This window comes from Ranitomeya imitator, chromosome 1 (genome assembly GCF_032444005.1).
Source record: "Ranitomeya imitator isolate aRanImi1 chromosome 1, aRanImi1.pri, whole genome shotgun sequence".
Classification (NCBI taxonomy): domain Eukaryota; kingdom Metazoa; phylum Chordata; class Amphibia; order Anura; family Dendrobatidae; genus Ranitomeya; species Ranitomeya imitator.
Genome location: NC_091282.1, coordinates 16,071,129 through 16,098,403, shown reverse-complemented (window position 1 = coordinate 16,098,403; position 27,275 = coordinate 16,071,129). Strand labels below are relative to the sequence as shown.

Sequence of the window (27,275 nt, the reverse complement as noted above, 5' to 3'; positions counted from 1 at the left end):
CTGACCTCAGACGTACTATCCCGTCCGAGGTCAGAAAGGGGTTAATATTGTTCACCAACCTCTTGACTGTATAATCACAGCAGCATATTGTTGGTTTTAAGTTTGTATTTTTGTACTGGTAAAAGAGTTTTAATGTTGTGGATGTGAAATAACTGAACCATGTGATGGGGAGTTTTATATAAACCCTGACTCAATGGTATAACACTAGGTTATGACTAAGGGGCATATTTGGTCCTGAAACGCGTAAACCTGTGTCTGGGACCCCTGCTATTTATGCCATTTTTCTATTCTCGGTTGTCCATGCTTTTAATGAAGATTTTGCAATAAAGCTTATTGGACTGCAACCTCTTGGTACCTCATTGAAATTCTTGTTTTTGAAAATATTATCCCCGCCAATCCTTTAGAATCTGAAGATGTCAGAAGACTCATTGAGCGACTTTTTATTGCACTTATCCCAGCAACTGAAACAAGAAAGAGCCCCCAGAGAAGATGTCGTGTATGTTCCAAGAGAGGAATGAGGCATGATACCCGCTATTATTGCCCACAATGCCCATCATTGCCGGCCTTATGCCTCCATGACTGATTTACAATCTTCCACACAGAACCACGGTTTTACACTGTTTTGACATTCAAGCATTTGGTTTATTTAGTGACAGACACATCTGAGTAGAGCTGACATAATTTCCAGGGGTAGGTGGGGGGATGTCTCCAGAGACACAAGCTGGGCACAATATATTGGGCACTACAATGACATTTTTGCAATTTTTGCTCTAAAACTTCCACTACGTGTTTCTGGAAATCAACCATGTAGAGAAAATGGTCACTATATCCATAGATGAATTCCCAGAGGGGTGTCATTTCCAAAATGGGGTCACTTCAGGGGGGATTCTGTTACTTAGCGGCTCTCCAAAGTGCCGTAACAGCAAAATCCCCCCTGAAGTGACCCCATTTTGGAAATGACACCCCTCTGAGAATTCATCTATGGGTATAGTGACCATTTACCTATCTACCTATTTTCCAATGTAAAATCTGGGGTTAAAACAACATTTTAGTGGTAAAATGTTTTTTTTTTTCTTCACTGCCCAATGGTACAATTTTCTATGGAACAGCTGTGGTGTCAGTTTGCTCACTGCACCACTAGAAGAATTCATTCAGGGAAGTATTTTGTAAAATGCAGTCACTTTTGGGGGCTTATGCTGTTCTGGCACCTCAGGGGCACTGACAATGTGACAGGTCACCCACAAACAAATCCATAAAATCTGCTCTCCAATATGGCCCTCCTTCCCTTCTGAGCTCTGCCATGTGCCAAAACAGTGGTTTACCCCCACATATGGGATGTCAGCATACTCAGAAGAAATTGAACAACAACTTTTGTGGGTCCAATTTCTCCTGTTACCCTTTTGAAAAAAAAATTGAGGGCGAAAAGATCATATTTTTTCCTCAAAAAAATATTTTTTACTTTCACGGCTCTACATAATTAACTTCTGTGAAGCACCTGAGGGTTCAAAGTGCCCACTACACATCTAGATAAGTTCCTTGGGGGGGTTTAGTATCCAAAATGGGGTCACTTGTTGGGGGTTTCCACTGTTTAGACACCTCATGGGCTCTGACAATGTGACATGTCACCCACAAATTCCAGCAAAATCTGCTATCCAATATGGTGCTCCTTCCATTCTGAGCTCTGCCATGCGCCCAAACAGTAGTATTCCCCCACATATGGGGTATCGGCGTGCTCAGGAGAAATTGCACAACAAATTGTATGGAGCAATTTCTCCTGTTACCCTAATGAAAATGCAAAATATCGAGCTAAAAAGATTTGTGAAAAATGTTATTTTTTTCTTCTTTCCACAGCTCTACATTATAAGCTTCTGTGACGCTCCTCTGGGTTCAAGGTGCTCAATACACATCCAGATAAGTTCCCTAAGTAAGGGGTCTAGTTTCCAAAATTGTGTCATGTTACTCTTGCGATAGTAAAAAAAATTAGGTCTAAAAGAAAATTTGTGTGAAAGAAATGTTTATTTTTTCCTTCCACATTCCATTCATTCCTGTGAAGCACCTGAAGGGTTAATAAACTTCTTGAATGTGGTTTTGAGCACCTTGAGGGGTGCAGTTTTTAGAATGGTTTCACTTTTGGGTATTTTCTGTTATATTGACCCCCCCAAAGTCACATCAAATGTGAGGTGGTCCCTAAAAAAATTGTTTTGTAAATTTTTTTGTAAAAATGAGAAATTGCTGGTAAATTTTTAACCCTTATAACTTCCTAACAAAAATTTTTTTTTCCAAAAATTGTGCTGATTTAAAGTAGACATGAGGGAAATATTATTTATTAACTATTTTGTGTGATATGACTGATTTAAGGGCATAAAAATGAAAATTTTCAAATTTTTTGCTAGATTTCCATTTTTTTTAACAAATAAACGCAAGTTCTATCAGATAAATTTTACCACTATCATAAAGTACAATATGTCCCAAGAAAACTGAAAGTAGGAAGGCACTAAGGCGGCTTTAAAGCAGACAATTCACTCTTAAGCGTAGGATTCTATTAAAGACATATATGGCACAAAAAAGCTAAAGCAGCAACTTATGGGCGGTGCTCAACCACAAGGTATTGTAACAATCCACGCAAAGAAAAGATAAAAGTGGCACTCACCCTGGTGTTGCTGAAAAATAGTGTCCTTTTTTCAGAAAACGAATGAACAGACATAAAATGGAGAGGCGGCTGGTATTAGTTTAGGGTGCGGGAGGGAAGAAAAGGACGACGGCCGTTTCGCGCTTATGCGCATAAGCGCGAAACGGCCGTTGACCTTTTCTTCCCTCCCGCACCCTAAACTTCTACCAGCCGCCTCTCCATTTTATGTCTGTTCATTTGTTTTCTGAAAAAAGGACACTATTTTTCAGCAACACCAGGGTGAGTGCCACTTTTATCTTTTCTTTGCGTGGATTGTCCCAAGAAAATCTCAGAATCACCAGGATTCGTTGAAGAGTTTTAGAGTTATGACCTCATAAAGTGACACTGGTCAGAACTGAAAAAATTGGCGCAAAAGGGTTAATATTTTGCTGCACAATCTTTTTTTTCCAACAATAAATTTTTATTGAAAATTTGCAATTTACATATGGTGCAGTAATAAAGTATCGTTACAAAGCTGTAAATACAATATGTGCAGAAATGCATGTAAACGAGTAGTACGCAATCCTATATACTAACAACAATGGGGGGTAAAGGGAGGAGGGGGTAAGGAAAGAGGGAGGGGGGGGAGAAAAAAGTGGGGGAGGGGAGGAAGGGGGAAAGGGGGGCCCGGGGATAAAATCACTTTGTGAGCGATAATTGCGGAAAGTCATTCTGAGTCAGATGGTTCAGGGTTAGTTAAGTAAAACGTAGGTACGGCAAAGGCAGTGTGATTACTATATTCCGCCCAAGGTAGCCATACTTTCTCAAATTTACCCACTTTGTCCATAAGAATAGCTGACCGTTTTTCATTGACCATGTACCAAGAGAGGCGTGTTTTAACTGCGGAGAAGTCTATGGTTGATTATTTCCAAGCCAAAGCTATAGTTTGCTTAGTTGCTAAAAATATGAATGATATAAGAGCCTGGGTGTGTTTGGGAATGTTGGAGATGCGTTTGTTGAGTAGGGCCTCCCAAGGGTTTTTTCTGAGATTTATATTTGTGACAGAGAACACTAAATGGTAGATTCTGATCCATAGTCTCATAACAGTTGGGCATAGCCACCAGATATGGAACATGTCTCCATTAGAGTTACAACCTCTAAAGCAGTTTGGGGAGTAGTTGGCAACTGCCTTGGCCACTCTAGCTGGGGTCAGATACCAACGGGTCAGAACTTTATAGTTGGTTTCCAGCATGAGGGTATTTAGTATTCCTCCAGTGGAGGAGGACCAGATTTGGGACCACTCTGAGTCAGACATGGTAGACCCAATATCGGACTCCCAGCGAGAGGTGTATTTCAAGCAGCTTCTATGTGAGGGGGAGTTTATTTGTGAGTAGAGGAGAGATATAGTACCTGAGGCGTGGGGGCTTTGACGACACCTTTGTTCAAATGAGGTAAAGGAGTATGGAGGGGTAGAATTTTTTAATAAAGAGCAGACAAAGTTCTTTAGTTGTAAGTATCTAAATATCTCTCCAGGGGGGAACCGTGTTTTTCTTTAAGAGCCGGGAATGGGATAATCCCGTCCACATTGAAGAGATGGTAAACTCTAGTTATCCCAGCTTCAATCCACTTATGGAAGTATTTAAGGGATCTCATGCCTGGGGGGAATAGGATGTTGTCCCATAGTGGAGCGAGGGGCAAAAAGGGTGAAATTAGCTTTGAAGAATATTTATGTGAGTCCCAGATTGCAAGAGAGTTTTATAATGGGGTTCGAGATATGTTTGCGTTGGGTTGGGAGAATCCATAATATTGTATTTATGGTGTCGGGTTGTGGATTATGGATAGCCATAATGGAGGTTCAGTGTAGGCGTGGTATAGGGTCAGTTGGCCCAACTGGGCGGCGTGGTAATACTCAGAAAGGTTGGGAACACCCAAGCCCCCATTCAGGCGGTGACGGGAGAGGGTGGCTTTATTTACTCTGGGGAGACCTCCCCTCCTAACAAAAGTATCTATTAGGGTATGTGCACACGTTCAGGATTGCATCAGGATTTGGTCAGGATTTTTCATCAGTATTTGTAGCCAAAACCAGGAGTGGAACAATTAGAGGAAAAGTATAATAGAAACATATGCACCACTTCTGCATTTATCACCCACTCCTGGTTTTGGCTACAAATACTGATGAAAAATCCTGACCAAATCCTGATGCAATCCTGAACGTGTGCACATACCCTTAATCTTTGGGCCATTTTAAGGAAGTGTAAAGGGATAGGGATTGGCAGGACACGGAATAGATAAAGTAGCTTAGGAAGAATCGACATCTTCAAGGCACGCACTCGGCCTAGCCATGAGAGGTGCAGCTTCTCCCAGGATTGGAGCAAAAGGCGAAGTTTTCGGAGCATGGGTGGATAATTGGCTGTGTAGAGGGAGTCTAAATTAGTCGTCAGTTTTACTCCTAAATAATCTAAATGTTTAGTAACCCACTGGAACGGAAAATCTTTTTGGAGATGTGTTATAGTGGATTGCGGGAGGGATATATTCATTGCGTAAGATTTGGCGGTATTTATTTGCAGACCGGATATAGAGTCAAAATCTTGTAAGGTTTGGAGAAGGGCCGGTAAGGACGTCTGAAGGGACGATAGAAGGAGAAGAATATCTTCTGCAAACATGAATAGCTAGTGTGGGACTGTTGCCACTTCTACGCCCTGTATTTTGGAGTTGAGTCGCAGCTGGATAGCCAGTGGTTCGAGCGCTAGGAGAAATAATAGGGGTGAGAGGGGACAACCCTGTCGGGTACCTCTGCTTAGTGTAGAGGAGAAGCCGCTGTAGCGCACGTAGGCAGAAGGGGAACTATAGAGAGCATAGATCCAGGAAAGGAAGTGGTCCGGAAACTTCCATCTCCGCAAACAGGTAAGGCCACGATACAGAGTCGAAGGCTTTTTTGATGTCTAGACAGTAACATGCTTGATATGCTGCGATGCTTACAGAGATGTAGTAAGTGGGAGACCCTCCGTATGTTGTCTAAGGCTTGTCGGTGCGGGACGAAGCCTACTTGGTCTTTCTGTATTAATGCACCTAAGCCTGAATTCAACCTTTGGGATAGGATTTTAGCCAGTATTTTAAGATCTATGTTAACTAAAGATATTGGTCTATAATTGGACCAAAATAAGTGATCTGAGTTGGGCTTAGGTATCATGGATATTGCAGCCATTAATGAGGCTGTGCCTGGTTTATTACCATCTCTCAGGGAGTTGAAATAATTAGTGAGGTGCGGGGTCAGTGCCGGGGCATATTTTTTATAATGAAGGGCCGTAAACCCGTCAGGGCCTGGTTTTTTGTTAGCCATTGAAAATTTGAAAACTATCTCGATTTCATTAGAGGTTATGGCTTGGTCAAGAAGTTCGACCATATCAGAACTAAGGGCCGGGAGGGGGACAGAGTCTAAAAAGTTCTCCACGGTATCTATATTTGTGGTAGATGGGGCGTTATATTATACAGCTGTTTTAGTTTTTGCTGGAAAACATGAAAAATTTGCTGTGGGTTAGTTGTAACACCTGTGGATGTGGGCAAGCGTATGGGGGTCTAGGTAGAAAATTGAATTTTAAGCGGCGGGCGAGGTTAGAATTATTTTTATTATTAATGGCGTAGAAGCGTTGCTGTGACCAACGTATAGCACGGTCGGCGTTCTTGGAGAGGTGAAGGTCTAGTTCTGTCCGAGCGTGGAGGAGGTCTCGATATGTGGTGGGTGAAGGTGTGGTTTTCATCTGGGACTCCAAAGCTGACACCCTGCTCTCCAAATCGTCTATTTTCGCATTTCTATCTTTTTTCTTGCGAGAGGCTTCTTGGATGCAGAGACCTCTAAGTACTGCTTTGTGTGCCTTCCATAAGGAAATCGGCGAAGAGGCTGATTGTTTGTTCAAAGAGAAATATTCATCGATATGATTTTTCAATTTTTGGGCGATTTCAGGATAGGAGAGCAGTGAATCATTAAGGGTCCAATTGAATGAGCGGGGCCGTGGGTGGAGTGTTGAGCATGTGATTAGATTTGGGGAATGGTCCGACCAGGGAGTAGATTGGATTGAGATATTTGATACATTTGGGATAAAGGAAGGATGAACCAGAATATGATCAATTCTAGTGTACACTAGGTGGCGTGCGGAGAAAAAGGTGAAGTCTTTTTTGGTGGGGTGAAGTTCCCTTCATAGGTCTATCCAGTGGTATTGGGAAAGGAGTTTGTTGAGGGCGGCTGAGTCTGCAGAAGGGTATGGTGGCGGAGGAGTAGATGAGTGGCGGCTTAAGGACTTGTCTAGGCTAGCTTTAAGTACACAATTGGAGTCTCCGCATAACATTGTGGTGCCTTGGGCATGCTCTGAAATCAATTCTAGTAGTTGAGAAAAGAAGGCGGCTTGGTGGGTATTAGGGGCATAGTAGGAAACAAAGGTCACCAGTTCGTCAGTTATTGTGCCCGTCACCATGATATAGCGACCTTCCTTTATCAGCTACTGAAGATTTTAAAACAAACGGGACAGATTTCTTAAAACAGATAGCTACGCCTTTAGTTTTGTTTGGGGCGTTTGCTGTATAGAAAAGCAGGTAAGAAGCGGCCAAAAATCTAGGGCAAGATTTAGTTGAAAAGTGCGTTTCTTGAAGACATACAACATCTGCCTGCTGGGATCTATAGTAGGGGAAGGCCTTGGTGCGTTTATGTGGGGAGTTAAGTCCCCTCACATTGTGCGATATGATTTTGAGTGGCATTTTAGAAGGTTGTGTGATTTGCTTGTGGTTATCGTTGATTGTGGTTTATCAGTAGGAGCAGAGGAGGCATTGCAGAATGAACTAAGCAGGTAGTTTGGGCCCGGGTAAGTGGTTGGGTTGGGGAATAGGGTAGATTAAAAGGTGTCTGTAGTTTGGGTAGGGTGAGAAAGTCTGTTAAGGGGGAAGGGGTAACTGTAGTGTTGGCTAAGCACTATGTGCTGAGCGGCAGTGTGTGAGGACACTGTGGGGTCATAAAGGTCTGCTAGGGGCAGCGCAAGAAAAAAACTTTGTGATCGTAACGGAATACGGAAATGTAATCAAGTACGTGATAAAGTCGAACTGGGGGCCTGATTCAACCTTCTAGGGGGTGTTCAATGATGTTCTATCTTATCAACCTATTGTAGCGGCTAGTAAATAGAGGGCATAGGTCAGGTTACAAAAGATAACAACTACGCCCAATAGCATAACTAACTGAAGCCGTTATAAAACTTTGTGTTGTATTTGAAACATTGCGGTAGAATAGAATATATATATATATGATCGGCAACTCTCTGGCCGAGGCTGAGCGGAAGCAAGCAGGGGGGAGGGGGGGGGGTCAAAGAGGGATCCATGATTTGTAGTTTAGCCAAGCAACGGCTCGCTACTTCGGCAGAGAAAACTGTGTGGGTCATATAAAGGTGGGAGAATATCAGTCTAAAGGGGAATCCCCAGCGATATTTGAGGTTATTGGATCGTAGAATCTCCAGGTATGGCTTCATAGCTCGTCGCTTGGCGATGGTGGTAGGGGCCAGGTCTGAGAGCAGCTCGTATGGGTGGCCTTGGAATGATAGCGGTGCAGATTTTCTTGCCGCTTGTAGGAGCTGTTCCTTAGTTTTGTCAAAGTGCATTTTAAGGATGATGTCTCGCGGCGGACCATTTGTCTTACATCTACTTAAGGCTCTGTGGATGCGGTCCATTTCTAAGCGCTCGATGGAGATCCCCGGTAGTAGTTCTTGAAACAGAGCTGTCGCAGTGGACTGGAGGTCGGTGACTGTTTCTGGTATTCCCATAATCCTAATATTGCTCCTACGGTCTCGGTTTTCAAAGTCTTCTAGCTTGCTGTTTAGGGTGAGGATCTCGTCCTGTAACATTTCAATATCTTTTTCATGGGTTGCTAGATTTACAAGGGTCGACTCCATTTTATCTTCAAGGTCGGAAGTACGGGAACCAAGATCTCTGATCTCTTTGGTTATGTCCTTAGTCAACTTGTCCGACATCTTGAGCAATTCAGAATGTAAAATAGATTGGAACTGCGAAAGAACAGTTTGGTCCGGAGTAGGGGTGTTTGGGGTTTTGGTGGTAGAAGCCGGAATCATCTCAGAGTCTGCTCAGTCAGGCATGGAAGAGTTGGAGGACTCCGACTGGGAAAATGGTCCACAAGACATGTCGGCGTCCAAGTCTGTTAATGCGGCAAACCTGTTACTAGGTTGTTTTGAATTGGCTCTACGCGCTTTAGGCATGAGGGCGATTAGAATATGGGTGGAAGTAGATCCCCGTGATGTATATTCCATATTAACCCCCTTCTGACCTCGGACGGGATAGTACATCCGAGGTCAGATCCCCTGCTTTGATGCAGGGCTCCGCGGTGAGCCCGCATCAAAGTCGAGACATGTCAGCTGTTTTGAACAGCTGACATGTGCCCGTAATAGGCGCAGGCAGAATCGCGATCTGCCCGCACTTATTAACTAGTTAAATGCCGCTGTCAAACGCAGACAGCGGCATTTAACTACCGCTTCCGGATGGGCGGCCGGAAATGATCGCATCGCTGACCCCCGTCACATGATCGGGGGTCGGCGATGCTTCAGAATAGTAACCATAGAGGTCCTTGAGACCTCTATGGTTACTGATCCCCGGCAGCTGGGAGCGCCACCTTGTGGTCGGCACTCAAAGCACACCTGCAATTCTGCTACATAGCAGCGATCTGATGATCGCTGCTATGTAGCAGAGCCGATCGTGCTATGCCTGCTTCTAGCCTCCCATGGAGGCTATTGAAGCATGGCAAAAGTAAAAAAAAAAAATGTGAAAAAAAATACCTGTTTTTACGTACCGGTAATAGGATTTTACGGAGCCACGACAGCACCCCTACGAGAGAGGGGATCTGCCCACCTTCCGGACAGGAACCTACAGGATTTAAAGGGGCGGTCCCCCTCACCACTCCAGTTTGTGTTTCAGAGTATAAGGGACATAAACATATACACTTAAACATTACTAAATACCATCACCTTCTAAAGAGTGATTTTTTAAAAGCACACTTTCCCAAAGAGGTGCAGAAACCAGTGATCAACTACGGGGGGAAATGTGCGGGTGCTGTCGTGGCTCCGTAAAATCCTATTACCGGTACGTAAAAAACGGTTTTCCTATCGCCACGACAGCACCCCTACGAGAGATTTTCAAAGATCAATCACCTGGGAGGGACTACAGCACTAAGTACTGTACGGCCAAAAACTAAATTGGCCTCTGAAGATAAATCAAGACGATAATGTCTATAAAAGGTGGAAGGAGATGACCACGTTGCCGCCTTACATATTACGTCTATGGAGACGTCCGCTCTTTCCGCCCAGGAGGAGGCCATGGCTCGAGTGGAGTGGGCCCTGATGCCATCTGGTGGTGTCTTGCCTTTAGCAGTATAAGCAAGACATATGGCATCTCTTATCCATCTGGCGATAGACGCTTTAGTTACACTCGCCCCTTTCCTTGGATTCTGAAAGGAAACAAACAGAGCCCTACTCTGCCTCCATGGTTCTGTCTTGTGTAGGTATTCTAATAGAGTTCTTCTGACATCTAACTTGTGATATTTCTGCTCGTCAGCTGAATTCGGATTGTCACAGAAAGATGGTAAAATTATTTCCTGACTTCTATGAAATTTGGAAGCTACTTTTGGTAGGTATGCTGGATCAGGTTTTAACACTACCCTGTCCTGAAAGACCATTAAATAAGGAGGGTCTATCGACAAAGCTTGTAAGTCACTCACTCTCCTAGCAGAGGTCAGGGCTACTAGGAAGGCTGTTTTTAAGGTTAAATTTTTTATGGAGACAGAATCTAATGGCTCAAAGGGGGGTTCTGTTAAGGCGTCTAAAACCAAATTTAAATCCCATGGCGGTAATCTAGGAATATACACTGGGTTACTACGTTCAGTGGCCCTAATAAATCGGGAAACCCATCTATTTCCCGCCACATCGCTGTTATATAACGCTCCCAAAGCTGATACTTGGACTCTAAGGGTATTTACCGCCAAGCCCAATTCTCGGTCTTTCTGTAAAAACTCCAGAATAGCCGGAATTGGGACCTTGCCAGAAAAGGGATTTTGGTAGAAGGCAAGGAACTTTTTCCAAGTTTTAGCATACATTTTAGTGGTAACTTCTTTCCGGTTATTTAAAAGGGTAGATATAATAATAATAATAATAATAATTTTTATTTATATAGCGCCAACATATTCCGCAGCGCTTTACAAATTATAGAGGGGACTTGTACATACAATAGACATTACAGCATAACAGAAATACAGTTCAAAACAGATACCAAGAGGAGTGAGGGCCCTGCTCGTAAGCTTAGATATGAGAGCCTCTGAAAACCCTCTTCTCATAGTAACATAGTAACATAGTTAGTAAGGCCGAAAAAAGACATTTGTCCATCCAGTTCAGCCTATATTCCATCATAATAAGTACCCAGATCTACGTCCTTCTACAGAACCTAATAATTGTATGATACAATATTGTTCTGCTCCAGGAAGACATCCAGGCCTCTCTTGAACCCCTCGACTGAGTTCGCCATCACCACCTCCTCAGGCAAGCAATTCCAGATTCTCACTGCCCTAACAGTAAAGAATCCTTTTCTATGTTGGTGGAAAAACCTTCTCTCCTCCAGACGCAAAGAATGCCCCCTTGTGCCCGTCACCTTCCTTGGTATAAACAGATCCTCAGCGAGATATTTGTATTGTCCCCTTATATACTTATACATGGTTATTAGATCGCCCCTCAGTCGTCTTTTTTCTAGACTAAATAATCCTAATTTCGCTAATCTATCTGGGTATTGTAGTTCTCCCATCCCCTTTATTAATTTTGTTGCCCTCCTTTGTACTCTCTCTAGTTCCATTATATCCTTCCTGAGCACCGGTGCCCAAAACTGGACACAGTACTCCATGTGCGGTCTAACTAGGGATTTGTACAGAGGCAGTATAATGCTCTCATCATGTGTATCCAGACCTCTTTTAATGCACCCCATGATCCTGTTTGCCTTGGCAGCTGCTGCCTGGCACTGGCTGCTCCAGGTAAGTTTATCATTAACTAGGATCCCCAAGTCCTTCTCCCTGTCAGATTTACCCAGTGGTTTCCCGTTCAGTGTGTAATGGTGATATTGATTCCCTCTTCCCATGTGTATAACCTTACATTTATCATTGTTAAACCTCATCTGCCACCTTTCAGCCCAAGTTTCCAACTTATCCAGATCCATCTGTAGCAGAATACTATCTTCTCTTGTATTAACTGCTTTACATAGTTTTGTATCATCTGCAAATATCGATATTTTACTGTGTAAACCTTCTACCAGATCATTAATGAATATGTTGAAGAGAACAGGTCCCAATACTGACCCCTGCGGTACCCCACTGGTCACAGCGACCCAGTTAGAGACTATACCATTTATAACCACCCTCTGCTTTCTATCACTAAGCCAGTTACTAACCCATTTACACACATTTTCCCCCAGACCAAGCATTCTCATTTTGTGTACCAACCTCTTGTGCGGCACGGTATCAAACGCTTTGGAAAAATCGAGATATACCACGTCCAATGACTCACCGTGGTCCAGTCTATAGCTTACCTCTTCATAAAAACTGATTAGATTGGTTTGACAGGAGCGATTTCTCATAAACCCATGCTGATATGGAGTTAAACAGTTATTCTCATTGAGATAATCCAGAATAACATCCCTCAGAAACCCTTCAAATATTTTACCAACAATAGAGGTTAGACTTACTGGCCTATAATTTCCAGGTTCACTTTTAGAGCCCTTTTTGAATATTGGCACCACATTTGCTATGCGCCAGTCCTGCGGAACAGACCCTGTCGCTATAGAGTCCCTAAAAATAAGAAATAATGGTTTATCTATTACATTACTTAGTTCCCTTAGTACTCGTGGGTGTATGCCATCCGGACCCGGAGATTTATCTATTTTAATCTTATTTAGCCGGTTTCGCACCTCTTCTTGGGTTAGATTGGTGACCCTTAATATAGGGTTTTCATTGTTTCTTGGGATTTCACCTAGCATTTCATTTTCCACCGTGAATACCGTGGAGAAGAAGGTGTTTAATATGTTAGCTTTTTCCTCGTCATCTACAACCATTCTTTCCTCACTATTTTTTAAGGGGCCTACATTTTCAGTTTTTATTCTTTTACTATTGATATAGTTGAAGAACAGTTTGGGATTAGTTTTACTCTCCTTAGCAATGTGCTTCTCTGTTTCCTTTTTGGCAGCTTTAATTAGTTTTTTAGATAAAGTATTTTTCTCCCTATAGTTTTTTAGAGCTTCAATGGTGCCATCCTGCTTTAGTAGTGCAAATGCTTTCTTTTTACTGTTAATTGCCTGTCTTACTTCTTTGTTTAGCCACATTGGGTTTTTCCTATTTCTAGTCCTTTTATTCCCACAAGGTATAAACCGCTTACACTGCCTATTTAGGATGTTCTTAAACATTTCCCATTTATTATCTGTATTCTCATTTCTGAGGATATTGTCCCAGTCTACCAGATTAAGGGCATCTCTAAGCTGTTCAAACTTTGCCTTCCTAAAGTTCAATGTTTTTGTGACTCCCTGACAAGTCCCCCTAGTGAAAGACAGGTGAAACTGCACAATATTGTGGTCGCTATTTCCTAAATGCCCAACCACCTGCAGATTTGTTATTCTGTCAGGTCTATTAGATAGTATTAGGTCTAAAAGTGCTGCTCCTCTGGTTGGATTCTGCACCAATTGTGAAAGATAATTTTTCTTGGTTATTAGCAGAAACCTGTTGCCTTTATGGGTTTCACAGGTTTCTGTTTCCCAGTTAATATCCGGGTAGTTAAAGTCCCCCATAACCAGGACCTCATTATGGGTTGCAGCTTCATCTATCTGCTTTAGAAGTAGACTTTCCATGCTTTCTGTTATATTTGGGGGTTTGTAACAGACCCCAATGAGAATTTTGTTACCATTTTTCCCTCCATGAATTTCAACCCATATGGACTCGACATCCTCATTCCCTTCGCTAATATCCTCCCTTAAAGTGGACTTTAGACAAGACTTTACATAGAGACAAACCCCTCCTCCTCTCCGATTTTTACGATCCTTTCTAAACAGACTGTAACCCTGTAAGTTAACTGCCCAGTCATAGCTTTCATCTAACCATGTCTCGGTTATTCCCACTATGTCAAAGTTACCTGTAGATATTTCTGCTTCTAGTTCTTCCATCTTGTTTGTCAGGCTTCTGGCGTTTGCGAGCATGCAGTTTAGAGGATTTTGTTTTGTTCCAATCTCCTCACTGTGGATTGTTTTAGAAATGTTCTTACCTCCCTTCTGAGTATGTTTTCCTGGGTCGTCTTTGTTCGAGTCTAATGTTTTTCTTCCCGTCCCCTCTTCTTCTAGTTTAACGCCCTCCTGATGAGTGTAGCGAGTCTTCTGGCGAATGTGTGTTTCCCAGGTTTGTTGAGGTGTAGTCCGTCTCTGGCGAGGAGTCCATCATACCAGTAATTCACACCGTGGTCCAGGAATCCAAATCCTTGTTGTCTGCACCATCGTCTTAGCCAGTTGTTTGCATCAAGGATCCTGTTCCATCTCCTGGTGTCATGCCCGTCTACTGGAAGGATAGAAGAAAAAACTACCTGTGCATCCAGTTCCTTTACTTTCTTCCCCAACTCTTCAAAGTCCTTGCAGATTGTCGGTAGGTCCTTCCTTGCCGTGTCATTGGTGCCAACATGTATCAGAAGAAATGGGTGGACGTCCTTGGAGCTGAAGAGCTTTGGTATCCTATCGGTCACATCCTTGATCATCGCACCTGGAAGGCAGCATACTTCTCTTGCAGTTATGTCCGGTCTGCAGATGGCTGCTTCGGTGCCTCTCAGTAGTGAGTCTCCCACCACCACCACTCTTCGTTGCTTCTTGGCTGTACTTTTTGCTGTCACTTGTTGCTGTGTGCCCTTTTCTTTTTTGCTTGCTGGTATTGCTTCATCCTTAGGTGTGCCATCTTCATCCTCTACAAAGATTTGATATCGGTTCTTTAGTTGTGTGGTTGGTGATTTCTCCATGGTCTTCTTGCTTCTTTTGGTCACATGCTTCCACTCATCTGCTTTTGGAGGTTCTCTGACACTTTTTGCACCTTCTGTGACCAGTAGAGATGCTTCTGTTCTGTCTAGAAAGTCTTCATTCTCTTTGATGAGTTTCAAAGTTGCTATTCTTTCTTCCAGACCCCGCACCTTTTCTTCTAAAAGGGCCACTAGTCTACACTTCTGACAGGTGAAATTGGATTCTTCTTCTGGTCGATCTGTGAACATGTAGCACATGCTGCAGCTCACCATGTAGGTTGTCACATCTGCCATGTTGCTCCTAGATCCTGCTGACTTGCTGTGTGTTTTCCTTCTTGTGTAATCTACTCAGCCAAGCTCTCTTGCAATAATGTCCTACAGGCAAAATTACGGCGCGCGGTTTGGTGATGCTTTCGAAGCAGCTGGTCCCGGCTGTATCCAACGATCTTCTAGCTTAGGGAGACTTCGCTTCTCCCAGAAGGCACCTGGAATATGCAAATTAGCCTCCTGAAGCTTGAATCCCTGGTATTCTCCTCAATAACTCCCTCTCAAATTCCACGCCATCAGATGCAGGGATTCCACATTGGGGTGGCTGAACGGACCCTGAGAAAGAAGCTCCGGGTTGGTCGGCAGTACCCAGGGGTCGGACACAGATATTGCCCTGAGTAGCGAGAACCATGCCCTCCTGGGCCAGAAGGGGGCAATCAGGATCACTGTCGCCCCCTCTTCCCTGATCTTCCCGAGTACTATAGGGATCAGACACATTGGGGGAAACGCATAAGCCAGAGGGAAATCCCAGTGTATTTGAAGGGAGTCTATTATACAGGGCTTGTCCGCCACCCGAAGAGAAGCGAACTTCCTGGTCTGCCTGCTCTCTCTTGTTGCAAATAGATCGATAACGGGCAATCCCCACAGGTCTACTATCTGTCTGAACACCCGTCGATTTAGAACCCATTCTCCCTGACGTAGAGAATGACGGCTGAGGTAATCTGCCTCCGTGTTGAGCTCTCCCCGAATGTGAACAGCTGATAGAGAGCGAAAGTGGGCTTCGGCTACATTGAGTATGTCTGTGGCAGTGTTCATTAGGGATCTTGACCTTGTACCCCCTTGATGGTTGAGATACGCCACTACTGTTGTGTTGTCTGTCTGGACTCTTACATGTGAATCCTGCAGAGATGGAAGCAACCTGAGTAAGGCCTTCTTTACTGCCGTGAGCTCTTTCCAATTTGAGGACTCTTGAGCCTCTAAGAGAGACCATTGCCCTTGAGTCCAAACATCTCCTATATGAGCTCCCCAACCTATTGGACTGGCATCGGTTGTGACCGTGTTGTCTGGCACTACACTCCAGCGTACTCCTTTTTCTAAATGTCTCCTGTTTAACCACCATCTCAGACTGTGTAGAGTGGCGGTAGACAGCCTGAGTCTTCCGCCTAATTGCCTTTGAAGACTCCTCTCTGTATCCAAGACTTGGGCCTGCAACACTCGAGTGTGGAATTGAGCCCACTGGACGGCTGGTATGCAATACGTTAGGGATCCCAGAAGGGACATAGCGTCTCTTAAAGTCAGATCTGGCTTCCTTGTTACCGTACTGACTTTGTGTACAATCCTCTGCTTTTTTTCTTCCGGAAGGAAACATTGTTGCTCTTCCAAATCTAGCAGAATACCTAGGAAAGTCTGAGTTGTTGATGGTTCGAGTCTTGACTTCTCCATATTGACTATCCAACCCAAGTCCTGTAAGGAAGATATTACATGATTTAGGCGAGTACTACACTGGCAAAAGGAATTCCCCACTACCAGGAAATCATCTAAGTAGGGTATAATTAACGTATCCTGTTCTCTGACATAGGCCATTACTTCTGCCATGACTTTAGTAAACACCCTCGGTGCCATAGATAGACCAAAGGGCATTGCAGCAAACTGAAAATGTCTGACCTGGTCGTTTAAGCGCACCGCCATTCTGAGGAATTGTTGATGATCCTGGTGAATGGGCAGATGGTAATACGCATCTTTTAAATCCAGGACTGTCATATAACATCTGGGAAAAAGAAGTTTAGTCGCCGTTTTAATAGATTCCATCTTAAAGGCATGATACTCTAGATGTTTGTTCAATCTCCGTAAGTTTATGATGGTTCGAAAGGATCCATCTGGCTTGGAGATTAAAAATAAAGGGGAATAAAACCCTTTCCCCCGCTGATGTTTTGGAACCTCCACTATGACTTTCTTCCGTCTTAACATTTGGACCTCTTTTTCAAGGGCCTTTTGTTGGTCTAAGGAATCAGGGGCAGTCAAGATATAAAATTCAGAAGGTCTTTCCCGGAACTCTAATGTTAACCCTGAATTAATTATACCCAGAACCCAATTGCTCAAAGTTATTTTGGCCCACTGAGCATAGAAGTATTTTAACCTGCCCCCTACTGGAAGATCTTTATTAACGATAATTCCTTCTTCTTCTTGAGGAAGATGTTGAAGCATTAAAGTCCGAACCTTTCTTTTTCGGGTCTGATGGTTCCCAGTCTCGGTTGTGGTAAGGTCTTCTGTATTGGAAGCGTCTCCTGAAGGTATTCCTAAAGGTAGGATTGAAAGCTTTAGAAAAACCTTTCTCCCTATCCTCAGCCTTAGCTAGGATGTCATCCAATACCGGGCCAAACAGGTACTCACCCCTACACGGTATTGTACACAGTTTAGCTTTCGCCTGGGCATCCCCTTTCCAGGTCTTAAGCCATAAGGCACGACGAGCAGCGTTTGAGAGACCTGCTGATCTTGCCGCCAATTTTAAAGAATCCACTGATGCATCCGCTAAATACGCTACCCCTTCACGTATTTGCGAAAGGGAGTTCAGCATCTTGTCTCTGGGCACCTTGGACTTCAGCTGTTCCTCCAGCTGGGATATCCACACCATGACGGATCTAGCCGTACACGTGCTAGAGATTGCAGGCTTGAACGCCCCTGCAGTGGACTCCCATACTTTTCTCAAAAACATGTCCGCCTTCCTATCTGACGGATCTTTCAGAAGGCCCACGTCCTCCAGCGGCAAAGTACCGGCTTTAGACGTAGAAGCCACCGCTGCATCCACTTTCGGGACTTTCATCCACTCTGCCAGATCATTGTCTTCAAAGGGATACCTTCTTTTGGCTGATGACGGGAGGAAGCCTTTATCCTGTTTATCCCATTCTCTCTTTATAAGAGTCTTAACCGTATCCACAACCGGGAACGCCTTACGACTCCTCTGGCACAAGCCCGCAAACATTATGTCCTGTGCGGACCTTGGTTCCTTGCTCTCTGCAACACCCATAGTAGCCCGGACTCCTTTAACATGTCCATGTTATCCACCGAGAAACAAGGCCTTCCCTCTTCATCTGAGGAGGATGGAGATGAGGAGCGGGAACATTCACCTTTTTGCAGGGATAGGCTGGATCCTGGCGATATGTCCCTGCCCGACCTTTCCTGGCGGCTGCTTCTAAGGGAATAGCTAATTTCCTCCCTGATGACCGCTCTAAGGTCTGATGACCGAAAGGGAGCTTCCTCTTCTAAGGTCTGAGAGATGCAAGCCTGACTCAGCCTTTTGGTATAACTGTCAGGCATTGGAGTCATGCATAGAGCACATTGCTTATGTTTAGATTTAGCGTTTTTTTTCCCCTACAACAAAGCACAAATAACAGACCATATCAGCACCAGGTGTCTGATTTAACACTCACCGTAAGGCTGATTCTGTGAATACCGGTTCTGGAGGAGTAGGATCCAAATGTGACGCTGGGTCGCGCTCGCACGCTGCTGCCCCCGTACCACGCTGCTGCTGCTTCTCCTTGAGCGGCCGCTACCGCTCTTACTGCGCTGTTCCGTTCCCTCTCCATGAGGGTGCTCGGCGTCCCCTACTGAGGACATGGCTGCGCGCATCATTCCATAGGCGCTGCTCTTTTACAGCACTGCAGCGCTCCTCCCCCGGCTTACCCCGGAAGTGTACCAACTACTTCCGGGTTCACCAGCGCCGGTGTGGACGCTGCACACCGCGCTCCACCGCGGACCAGGACGGCACTGCCCGACTCCTGGGACGCGCTCCACATGGCTAGACGAGGGGGGGTCTGCACGCAGGACACCCCCGACGCTGCTTCCGAGCCCCCGATTCTGCCGTTCTTAGAAGATACCGCGCAGAGGCATGGAGGCCCGGGTAAGCTGCTGTCTGCAGGCTCCCGCCGTCCGGACAGGAACCCAAAACTGGAGTGGTGAGGGGGACCGCCCCTTTAAATCCTGTAGGTTCCTGTCCGGAAGGTGGGCGGATCCCGTCTCTCGTAGGGGTGCTGTCGTGGCGGTAGGAAAAAAAAAATATAAAAGTTTAAATCACCCCCCTTTCGCCCCAATCAAAATAAATGAATAAAAAAAAAAATCAAATCTACACATATTTGGTATCGCCGCACTCCGAATCGCCCGATCTATCAATTAAAAAAAAGCATTAACCTGATCACTAAACGGGGTAGCGAGAAAAAAATGCGAAACGCCAGAATTACGGTTTTTTGGTCGCCGCGACATTGCATTAAAATGCAATAACGGGCGATCAAAAGAACGTATCTGCACCAAAATGCCATCATTAAAAATGTCATCTCGGCACGCAAAAGATAAGCCCTCAACCGACCCCAGATCATGAAAAATGGAGACACTACTATTTTTTCACCACTTAGGTAAAAAATAACCTAGTCATGTTAAGTGTCTATGAACTCGTACTGACCTGGAGAATCATAATGGCAGGTCAGTTTTAGCATTTAGTGAACCTAGCAAAAAAGCCAAACAAAAAACAAGTGTGGGATTGCACTTTTTTTGCAATTTCACCGCACTTGGAAGTTTTTTCCCTTTTCTAGTACACGACATGCTAAAAACCAATGATGTCGTTCAAAAGTACAACTCGTCCCGCAAAAAATAAGCCCTCACATGGCCAAATTGACGGAAAAATAAAAAAAGTTATGGCTCTGGGAAGGAGGGGAGTGAAAAACGAACACGGAAAAACGAAAAATCCCAAGGTCATGAAGGGGTTAAAGAGAATGAAGTCTAGGATATGGCATATTGCGCTGTATCCCCTAGCAGGTGTATGAGGTTAGGGCATTGCAGCGATTTCGGGGTATTTTGTAGGCTGGGTCTTACTTGGCAGGTGTTGCATTAGAGAATAGTCCCCTGTAGATCCCACTCTCCTCACAGGTAGTTCAAGCAGGGGGGGGGGGGGGGTGTAGCAAAAGTCTCTCACCTTTGCTATTGGGTGCTGATAGGCCTGCCGTCCACCGGGGGGTGCTGGGTCTCCTATGGCAGAGCTGTCAGGGCAGCAGCCCCAGGGATTCGGTGTGCTGCGCCTGCCAGTCCGTAGCTAGTGGCTGTGTGTCTCCTGGGCAGTCGGCTTCCAGCGTGGGCTACCCGCCTCCCAGCGGCAGCAGCGATCTCCGCAGGGCCCGCACTTCAGAGGAGAGCGCGTGGGGGAGCGGGCGGTACAGTCCAGCAGAGGTTCCGGGACCGCCGCCGGCAGGTAAGCACCGTCGATGCTCCAGCGGCGCGAGCCGGGGTCCGCGACGTCACCCCCAAGGAGCGGGAGGAGGCGGAGCAGGGCGCGGTCTCGCGGCGCTGCCGTGACTTACTGTGCGGCGGCCTCCGGTTCCCTCCGCTCCGGGGCGGCTGGTACAGGCTTCCCGGGGAGGCACAGTATGGGCTGCTCCAAGACGGCGGCCAAAAGCCTCCCAGCCAGAGATGGGCTGCGCCAGCGTCTCTCAGGCTTCAGGCCTGACAGTAGGCCCCAAACCGGCGCCGCAACTCCAGTCTGCCTCACCACCGCGGCCCGGTTTTACTTCTGTGGCCTAGGGGCTATATGCTGCTGCTTTTTGCAGCTTGGATGGGCCTCTAAAGTGCCGAAAAACCGGCGGATTGTCCCCGCAGCTTAGGGAGCTCAGAGAGGCACGTCCTGCTCCTTTGGCTGCTGGCCACGCTCCCTCTTGCTGCACAATCTTTTGAGGCAATCACTGCAATCAAACGATTCCTGTAACTGTCAGTGAGACTTCTGCACCTCTAGACGGGTATTTTGGCCACTGCTCAAGAGTAAACTGCTCCAGCTGTCTCGTGTTTGAAGGTTGCCTTTTCCAGACGGCATGTATCAGCTCTTTCCAAAGATGCTCAATAGGATTTAGGTCAGGGCTCATAGAAGGCCACTTCAGAATAGTACAATGTTTTCCTCTTAGCCATTCTTGGGTGCTTTTAGCTGTGTGTTTTGGGTCATTATTCTGTTGCAAGACCCATGACCTGTGACTGAGACCAAACTTTCTGACACTGGGCAGCACATTTCTCTCTAGAATCCCTTGATAGTCTTGAGATGGGGCTGTGGGCAGGGCTTTATGTGGTGTATATGCATCTGTATTGGCTTATGACAGGTCGCTGGTCCCTCACTACATGGGCCGACAGCCCCTCTGCCTTTGGATCCTAGACCCTGTGGCATGATGAGTGGTCTCGATCACTGCCATGGAGACCCCATGTAGTCATGACGACATCCGGGTCTCCAGACCTGAGAGGCTTCCTCTCATGCGCAGTGATGATCAGGAAGCCTCTCAGGTCAGTGTATAGAAGGAGAATGTTGTGGTCTAGAGGCAAAATGGCAATCATGGTAATACGGCCGGACTACACCACCGATAAACCAGCCACAGCCGGTGACTGAGAAGAATCTGTGACTTATCTGCATTTAGTGGTTACTACTCACCTGGGTAGTCATATGTAGGAATCTCCTCTTTACACCACTCATCCCCCCTCACATAGGTCTCTGTAGTATTAATATGGGTCAGATCTTCACCCTGAAACAAATATTTTAAAAGTCACCGACAGATGGAGAAGTCACATCTATGATCAGCTCTAATCATGCCATCTCCAAACGTTCTCATTACACAAGTATAAAACATATAATACTGGTGGATAAAACAAGACTGAGCACAAGACCTTCACCGGCGTCTATACATCATAGGGGAGATCTCCTGACACCTTCTCTCCATCTACCTGATAATCCTGAGGAGCATTGGGATCTTCTTGTTTACAGTCCTGTGGAAGAAGAGGACGGGGACATCTCTCTGGTGTTGTCCTCTTACTGGATAGATCTGGAGGAAACACATACAGGGAGTGAATTCATTCTTTACATACAGATAATTATAGGCCGTGTGTATTTAGTCCTATTACCTGGAGATGTGAGGGGCTGGGGAACCTCCATTATGACGTCCTTGTACAGATCTCTGTGTCCTTCTAAATACTCCCACTCCTCCATGGAGAAATAGACGGCGACATCCTGACACCTTATAGGAACCTGACACATACAATGACACCGTCATCCCCCGATCCCTTCATAGTGTTACTGTATAATGTCCCAGCATTCCCAGCAGTGTCACCTCTCCAGTCAGCAGCTCAATCATCTTGTAGGCGAGTTCTAGGATCTTCTGGTCATTGATGTCCTCATGGATCAGGGGGTGAGGTGGAGGCCCCGCGATTGGGCTCAGGGGTCTTCCCCATCCCTCAGACACAGGGTCCTGACAGTGATCACTAGACGTCTTCTTCACCACTGTGTAATCCTGGTAATGGAGAGACACATTAATAAATCTCACTACAGACATTTCCAGAGTCCTCACCTCTCCAGTTCTGTCCATCTGTTATTCCCATAGATAAGAATGATGTAATGTGACGTCATCAGAATCTCTCACCTCTCCAGTAAGCCGGAAGAGGATCTCTAGGGTGAGGTGTAATATCCTCTCCGCCATCTTGTCTCTGTCCATATCCATCTTTGATGGGTAAATCAGGAAAATTCTCTTTTGTGGAAGATCTTCACTGAGAGGATACGATATTTTAGAGACCTGAATGAGAAGATGAGCCGATGTAACATCATAAGAATCCTGTGTAATAATACAATTACTGGAGATAATAAGGGAAACATATGAGGAGATTTATTATTTTACAGTATTTAGTTTCCTTCTTTACATCCACTAATAAATCCTATATATTTAGGCCACAGACAACAAGCAGTTTCCTCCTCGGAGTCGGCAGCTGAATACGTTCCTCATAGACTCATCTTCCATAACGCTAATTCTCGTCTCATTTACCGACCCTGGAATCGGCATTAGCAATACTGCAGGAGATATTCATTACCCGCGACATGAGAAATAACTACTTTATGGTGAGGACGACATCATCTTCTACTACGGCTCTAGAGACAGATTTGGCCAGAGTCGGTCACTGACTCCATCACCACCGGCCTCTATATGAAGGTTTCCCGTCTTCCCCGCACTGGAATCTTCTATCACGTTAGATCTCAGCTCTGATTCACACACACAAGTTTGAGGCTTTTACAAAAGATTTTTTGTTTCCACAATCAACGCGGACAGAAATGATCTGATCCCAAAGTCTCCATGTACAGAGATTTATGGGTATTATTTCTGGCCTTAGGCTTTCCTATATTACAAAAAAAAAACGATATTAAAATGTTTCTAAAGAAAATTGGCTCCAACAATTCATGTAAAAACAAAAAAAAACATGGAAAAATCACAAGACACATTTTATAATTTTTAACATGTTAAACATTTATTAAAAAGAAATTAATCTTTTTGTGCCCCAGAACATAAATGTGCGCCGCAGGGACGGCACAGATGAGGCTTCAACAAAAACCCTGGCAGTTTAACCACTTGCTGCTGTGAAAAGCAAACATGGCGTCTAAGAAGGTGACAGAGTTTGGCTGAATGCCCCCAAGTACTGGATAGTATGGGGCGGCCTAGTTATTACGATACTTTCATGCCTAATAATGGGGTCTGGGCTGCAATGTATGAAGGTCTATTAGGCCAGAGGCGGCGTCCAATAAGTTACCTTTTACCGCCCCCATACACATTAGACTAAAGTTACAGGAAATCACTGATTTCGGGGGTTTGGGCGACTATATAATGTATTTGGGGGCCTCCCAGCTCGGGACTATGGGATGGATGTATGTTCGGTATATGGGCACTGGGCTATGGGATGGAGGATATGTGTGATGGTATACGGGCACTAGACTATGGGATAGAGGATGTGTGATGGGTATATGGGCACTGGACTATAGGATGGAGGATATGCATGATGGGTATATGGGCACTGGACTATAGGATGGAGGATGTGTGATGGGTATATGGACACGGGATTATAGGATGGAGGATGTGTGATGGGTAAATGGGCCCTGGACTATGGGATGGAGGATGTGTGATGGGTACATGGCACGGGACTATGGGATGGAGGATGTATGTTGGGTATATGGGCACGGGACTATGGGATGGAGGATGTGTGATGGGTATATGGGCACGGGACTATGAGATGGAGGATGTGTGATGGGTATATGGGCACTGGACTATGGGATGGAGGATGTGTGATGGGTATATGGGAACTGGACTGTGGGATGGAGGATGTGTGATGGGTATATGGGCACTGGGCTATGGGATGGAGGATACCGGTTTTTACGTACCGGTAATAGGATTTTACAGAGTCCACGACAGCACCCACAACGAGAGAGGGGATCCGCCCACCTTCCAGACAGGAACCTACAGGTTAAAAAGGGGCGGTCCCCCTCGCCCTCCAGTTTGTGTTCCAGAGTACAAGGGATACCGCCAATGAATCAGTACATGACAATATTATGTTAAACACTACTAAATACCACCACTATCTCTAAGGCACACCTTCCAACAGAGTGCAGGAATAAGTAACTAAATACGGGGGGGAATGTATGGGTGCTGTCGTGGACTCTGTAAAATCCTATTACCGGTACGTAAAAACCGGTTTTCCTATCGCCACGACAGCACCCACAACGAGAGACTTTCAAAGACTATTTAACTGGGAGGGACCACAGCACTAAGTACTGAACGGCCAAACTGTAAGCTGGAATTAGCAGATAGATCAAGGCGATAGTGCTTATAAAAGGTGGAAGGTGATGACCAAGTTGCCGCCTTACATATCATTTCAATGGGGACATCTGCCTTCTCCGCCCAGGATGATGCCATGGCCCGAGTGGAGTGCGCTCTGATGCCTTCTGGTGGTGTTACTCCCCTGGCAGAATAGGCAAGACATATCGCTTCTCTAATCCATCTAGCGATAGAGTTCTTCGTGACACCAGAACCCTTTTTCCGATTCTGGAAAGAAACAAACAGAGCCCTACTCTGTCTCCAGCTCTGTGTCCTATCCAGGTATTCTAATATCGCCCTCTTTACATCTAGGGTATGATATTTTTTCTCCTCTTCTGAACCTGGATTTTCATAGAAAGATGGTAAATAAATCTCCTGACTTCTATGAAATTTAGTTGCTACTTTCGGTAAGTATGCGGGATCAGGTTTTAAGACAATCTTATCCTGGAGAATTATCAGATAGGGAGGATCTACTGACAACGCATGTATATCACTGACCCTCCTGGCAGATGTTAATGCTAAGAGTAGAACTGTTTTTAAGGTTAAATTTTTTATTGAAATAGAGTCTAATGGCTCGAACGGAGGTTCAGTCAACGCCTCAAGCACCAAATTTAGATCCCAAGGGGGTATTCTTACAATATGGATTGGGTTAGAACGCTGACATGCCTTAATAAACCTAGCAACCCATCTATTACCAGCTATATCACTGTTATATAGAGCTCCCAAGGCTGAAACATGAACTCTTAGAGTGTTGACTGCTACTTATCTCCTAATGGTTGCTGATAAAACAAAAGGAATTTTTTCCAAATTTTTGTGTAGATCTTTGTAGTGACCTCCTTTCTACTCTTCAATAAGGTATCTATTAAAGCATTAGAGAACCCCCTCTCCTTCAGAAGCTCCCTCTCAAGTTCCAAGCCGTTAAGTGAAGAGTCTCCAAATTTGGATGACGAAATGGTCCTTGAGAGAGGAGTTCCGGAACCACTGGCAACACCCAGGGATCCGTCACAGACATTGTCCTGAGGAGAGAGAACCAAGGCCTCCTGGGCCAGAAGGGGGCGATTAAGATCACTCTGGCTTTTTCCTCCCTGATCTTTCTGAGAACTATCGGAATCAGACACATAGGGGGAAAGGCATATGCTAGCTGGAAGTCCCAACGGACACGAAGGGAATCCACTATAAATGGTTGGTCTGCTATCTGTAAAGACGCGAACCTTCTGACCTTCCTGTTCTTCCTCGTAGCAAACAGATCTATTGTCGGCAACCCCCACAGATTGATTATCTGATCGAATATCTGTTGGTTTAGGGACCACTCTCCCTGACGAAGGGAATGGCGACTGAGGTAGTCCGCCTCTATATTGAGTTCCCCTTTTATATGAACTGCCGACAGGGATTGTAAGTGTTTCTCGGCCAGAGACAATATTTGTGCTGTAGTGGTCATCAGGGATCGAGACCTTGTCCCCCCCTGATGATTGATGTAGGCTACCACAGTCATATTGTCTGTTTGTATCTGTACATGCATATTCCTCAGCGATGGTAGTAAGGAAAGAAGAGCCTGACTGACTGCCGTAAGCTCTCTTAGATTTGAGGAATTCTGGGACTCTTGAATCGACCATCGCCCCTGGGTTAGAATGTCTCCCATATGGGCTCCCCAACCAAACGGACTGGCGTCTGTTGTAATTATGTTGTCCGGAGTGATGGTCCAGAGAACTCCTTCTGACAAATGTGCTGGATTGAGCCACCATCTCAGATCGTGAAGAGTGGCGGGTGATAATTCGAACCTTCTGCTCAGAGCACCGTGAAGATCTTTTTCTGCTTGAAGAAATTCGTATTGAAGCATTCGGGTATGAGCTTGAGCCCATCTTACCGCCGATATACACGCAGTCAAAGATCCTAGTAGAGACATTGCGTCCCTTAGACTTAAGTTTGGAGCTTTCCTTACAGTCGTGATCCTTTGAATGATCTTCCGCTTCTTCTCTTGTGGTAGGAAGGATGACTGATCTTCTGAGTCTAAAAGAACTCCTAGGAACATTTGACGTCTTGTGGGTTCCAGTTTTGATTTTTCCCAGTTGATAATCCATCCGAGCTCCTGTAGGGATGATATTATGGCATTTACCCTAGACGCACACTGATCAATTGAATTTCCTACTATCAAAAAATCATCTAGATAGGGCACCACAAGGGTATCTCTCTCTCTGATATGGGCCATTACTTCCGAAACAACCTTAGTAAAAACTCTAGGTGCCATGGACAGGCCACAGGGCATTGCCAAAAATTGAAAATGATTAATCTGATGGTTTACCCATACTGCCATCCTGAGGAATTGCTGGTGATTTCTGTGAACTGGAAGATGGTAGTATGCATCTTTTAGATCCAAGACCGACATGTAGCACCTAGGAAACAAAAGCTTAGTTGTTGATTTAATGGATTCCATCTTAAAAGCGTGGTACTGAAGATATTTATTCAATTTACGTAAATTTATGATAGTCCTAAAGGACCCATCAGGTTTAGCGATTAAGAATAGCGGAGAATAAAAACCCGTCTTCTCCTGATGTTTTGGTACTTCTTCAATAACTCGCTTTGTAAGCAATTGTTGAATCTCTAATTCTAAGGCCTGTTGTTGGGCCGGAGTGTCCAGTGATGTTATCACAAACTGATCCGGGGGAGTTCTCAAAAATTCTAATTTTAATCCGGACTCAACCA

At 45.1% G+C, this 27,275-nt stretch overlaps 1 protein-coding gene across 1 annotated transcript in view; it reads right to left on the bottom strand.

Moving 5' to 3' along the window:
• LOC138657425 (zinc finger protein 665-like) overlaps positions 1–27,275 on the bottom strand; it is an 88,450-nt gene that overhangs the window by 46,589 nt on the left and 14,586 nt on the right. The window contains exons 2-6 of the mRNA XM_069745207.1: positions 22,365–22,514; positions 22,056–22,235; positions 21,850–21,973; positions 21,673–21,770; positions 21,383–21,473 (exon numbers count right to left, since the gene is read on the bottom strand). Coding sequence (XP_069601308.1) covers positions 21,383–21,473; positions 21,673–21,770; positions 21,850–21,973; positions 22,056–22,235; positions 22,365–22,442 — 571 coding nt within the window. The 5' untranslated portion in view covers positions 22,443–22,514. The remainder of the gene's footprint in view (positions 1–21,382; positions 21,474–21,672; positions 21,771–21,849; positions 21,974–22,055; positions 22,236–22,364; positions 22,515–27,275) is intronic.